This window comes from Neolamprologus multifasciatus, chromosome 20, assembly GCF_963576455.1.
Source record: "Neolamprologus multifasciatus chromosome 20, fNeoMul1.2, whole genome shotgun sequence".
In the NCBI taxonomy this organism is placed as follows: domain Eukaryota; kingdom Metazoa; phylum Chordata; class Actinopteri; order Cichliformes; family Cichlidae; genus Neolamprologus; species Neolamprologus multifasciatus.
In genome coordinates, this window is record NC_140458.1 from 31,531,875 (window position 1) to 31,534,761 (window position 2,887).

A 2,887-nucleotide genomic window follows, 5' to 3' on the forward strand; every position below is an offset into this window, starting at 1 on the left:
AAAGTTGGAAGCAAATACCCCCACCTCCTCCCTCCCTGCCTCCCTTATCACTTCACAGGCCGGCCGGGCCGCTGCCGCTCGCCCCGCTTTGTTGTTTGTCTCTGCAGGGCTGATTGAGCAGCGCGTGACTGACGGCCCGCGGGGGTGTTGTCCAATCAGCGGTCTGCCCCGCGCCCAATGGGTGAGTCCTCTCTGCTATTGGCTGAAGCGAGTGTGGGAAAGAATGCAGAGAGGGTTTCACACGAACTGGGAGCACGCGAGCCGGGTATAAGTAGCGCTGCGGCGTGTGTCAGCGACAGAAGTGGAAAGTGGCTTTGAGCGGCGCACCGCACGCACCGTACTCACAAGACAGTTCAGTGATAACAAGCGGCGCAAGGCAGACTCGTCCGTGGGACTCGGCTGTCAGGCATATATCTTATTTTATATCCTGCAGTGGCCCCGAGTGATTTTCTCTCTCTCCTTTTATCCGTGAGCTCGCAGTAAGGATTTACTTTTTCACGCCTTTTTGTTTTACCTGGTTTAATCAACAATGCCAGCTGACACTATGGAAAAGCAGACGGCATCCCCTATTGCCGGCGCACCTGCAAACGGATCGCACACACCGGACAAGCCAAAAAACGCCAGCGAGCACAGAAAAGTAAGAAATTTAATGTCTTAAAAGAACGGAGGGGATTCTCCTCAAGTGAGGAATATTTGTACAAGTTTGTCCTTTAGTTACGAGATGTTAGAGATATGACATCACCGTGCAGTCGTGCAAATCCGTATATGCGATTAGTAAATAAAATATTTACTTAAGAATTTCTTTTTTTTTATTTGCAGTCTTCAAAGCCCATCATGGAAAAACGCAGGAGAGCCAGAATTAACGAAAGCCTGGGACAGCTCAAGACACTCATCCTGGACGCGCTTAAAAAAGATGTAAGTTCAAACTTATCCTAGAAACTTTTTTGTAATGAAATATTTGTATTATTCTTATTCGTAGATAATGAGTTGGTTTTAAATATTCCTATTCCCTTTCAACAGAGCTCCAGACACTCCAAGCTGGAAAAAGCAGATATCCTGGAGATGACAGTGAAGCACTTGAGGAACCTGCAGCGCGTACAGATGAGCGGTAAGTTGATATAATAACTGAAGTGGGTCGTAAAGCCACGACTTTCGGAAAGAGTCGCAAAGCTGCTTATAAGTTACTAATATCGCGTCCTCCCTCTTTCGACCAGCAGCGCTCTCAGCTGACGCCACGGTCCTGAGCAAATACAGAGCCGGATTCAACGAATGCATGAACGAGGTCACCCGCTTTCTCTCCACCTCAGAGGGGGTGAACTCTGAGGTCAGGTCGAGGCTCCTCAACCATCTATCCAACTGCTTGAGCCAGATGATGTCTATGAACTACCAGCAGCAGTCCCCGTCTCAGCAGGCACACCTGGCCCAGCCCCTGCATGTGCAGCTTCCATCCACTCTGCCCATCAGCGGGGCCGCACTGGGCCCCAAGCTCAGTCCCGCTGAGGCCGTGTCCCCCAAGGTCTTTGGTGGGTTCCAGCTGGTGCCCGCAACAGATGGACAGTTTGCTTTTTTGATCCCCAACCCGGCCTTTACCTCCACCACGGCCCCTGTCATCCCTCTTTACGCAAACGCAGGAGTGCCTGTTGCGGTTAACGCCAGCCCGGTGCACGGCAGCTCAGCACCCACTGCAGCATCTCCTGTTCATGGCATGACGTCCTTCTCCGGAGGGTCCCAGGCGGTCAGCCCAGTGGGGGTCAGCACCGGCTCTGAGAGCAGCGAGCCTGTGTGGCGGCCGTGGTAGCTCAAAGGAACCAGAGACTGCACTTCAATCCAGTTCGCATTACTTTTTCAATTTAGACTTTTAAGTGACTGCACACAACGTTACGGGGGTTGAACCTGTGACTTTTCCGCTATGGGATGGTAACTCTAACCACTTAATACCCCCTCCCACTAGTTCATGTTGTTTCGTTTTATGGAACAGGTGCTGCCTCAAATGGCGCATGTTTTTATAAGTATATCTATATATATAATTTATTGTTGATTCCAACATTTGGATGTCCGTGGTAAACATGCAGATGGAAGATTTATAGGATTTTCTTTCTTTCTTTGTATTTTTGTTATGATGAAGTACTTTTTATGAAAAGGTTTAGTTTTGTATAGAGTTGTCATTGATTGTTATACCAAAGCTGTGTTTTATATTCTTTGTTGTTTTGTGTTTGAAAAGAAGTTGGGTGTTCACCCACTGTTTTAATAAATGAGGTTTCAGAAATTATGTCTCGTCTTCAGCCTGCTTCTATCACGTCATTAATTAATTTTAGGAAGTATCCGTATGCGCCTCTATTATGTCACACGCCATGCGTAAAACTTCTATTTAACGCGTAAAAGTCATATCAAGGATCAAACTGTGGTCAGAGTTAAGGATAAATCAGGGGGTAAACAATATATTTTAATATTCATGTTCACAGTGTAAACCCCTGCATCAGTTAAGCTACCACAGGTTGAAAGTGGCCACCTTGTCACCAGTTTGGCGGGAGCTCCTTACATCTGGTCCTCTAAAGAATGATCCCGGGGACAATAAGGGTGTATTTTTCTGCTGCTACAAAGGTAATTAAAAGTTTGAAAAGGGTCTCATCCTGTATGCAGCGGGAGCTTTAAAAAGTCTCAAACCCTATTCAAGAGCCTGGGAAATGCGCTCAGGGGTTAATGTCACTAACAGATTGCTTCAGTGAAAGGAGAATATGGAAGGATCCTCGCTTTCTTTTGTGGATCAATTGTTCGATTCCACTCCAAGCGGAATGGAGGGAACTTGGTTAGACTTCGCTTTGAGGGCAGGGGACCTTGGCGGAAGTCGTGGCACTGGAAGACAAATAAAACTGCAGGCTGTGGAATA

At 47.5% G+C, this 2,887-nt stretch overlaps 1 protein-coding gene across 2 annotated transcripts; it reads left to right on the forward strand.

The window, feature by feature from the left end:
* Positions 1 to 275: 275 nt before the first annotated feature.
* Positions 276 to 2,269, forward strand: hes4 (hes family bHLH transcription factor 4). 2 transcript variants are annotated; one of them, XM_085146712.1, is made up of 4 exons: positions 276 to 637; positions 820 to 915; positions 1,021 to 1,108; positions 1,215 to 2,269. In XM_085146712.1, exons 1-4 carry the CDS (start codon positions 530 to 532, stop codon positions 1,796 to 1,798), a joined length of 876 nt encoding a protein of 291 aa, XP_085002838.1. In that variant the 5' UTR covers positions 276 to 529; the 3' UTR covers positions 1,799 to 2,269. The 2 variants fall into 2 exon arrangements, with proteins under 2 accessions (XP_085002838.1, XP_085002839.1); XM_085146713.1 differs by having other exon boundaries at positions 277 to 637; positions 1,218 to 2,269.
* Positions 2,270 to 2,887: the final 618 nt, after the last annotated feature.

Coding starts and splice junctions, on each gene's coding strand:
- hes4 (XM_085146712.1), top strand. CDS start 530: ATGCCAGCTGACACTATGGAAAAGCAGACGGCATCCCCTATTGCCGGC. Junction 638..819: donor ACGCCAGCGAGCACAGAAAA/GTAAGAAATTTA, acceptor TTTTATTTGCAG/TCTTCAAAGCCCATCATGGA. Junction 1,109..1,214: donor GCAGCGCGTACAGATGAGCG/GTAAGTTGATAT, acceptor TCTTTCGACCAG/CAGCGCTCTCAGCTGACGCC.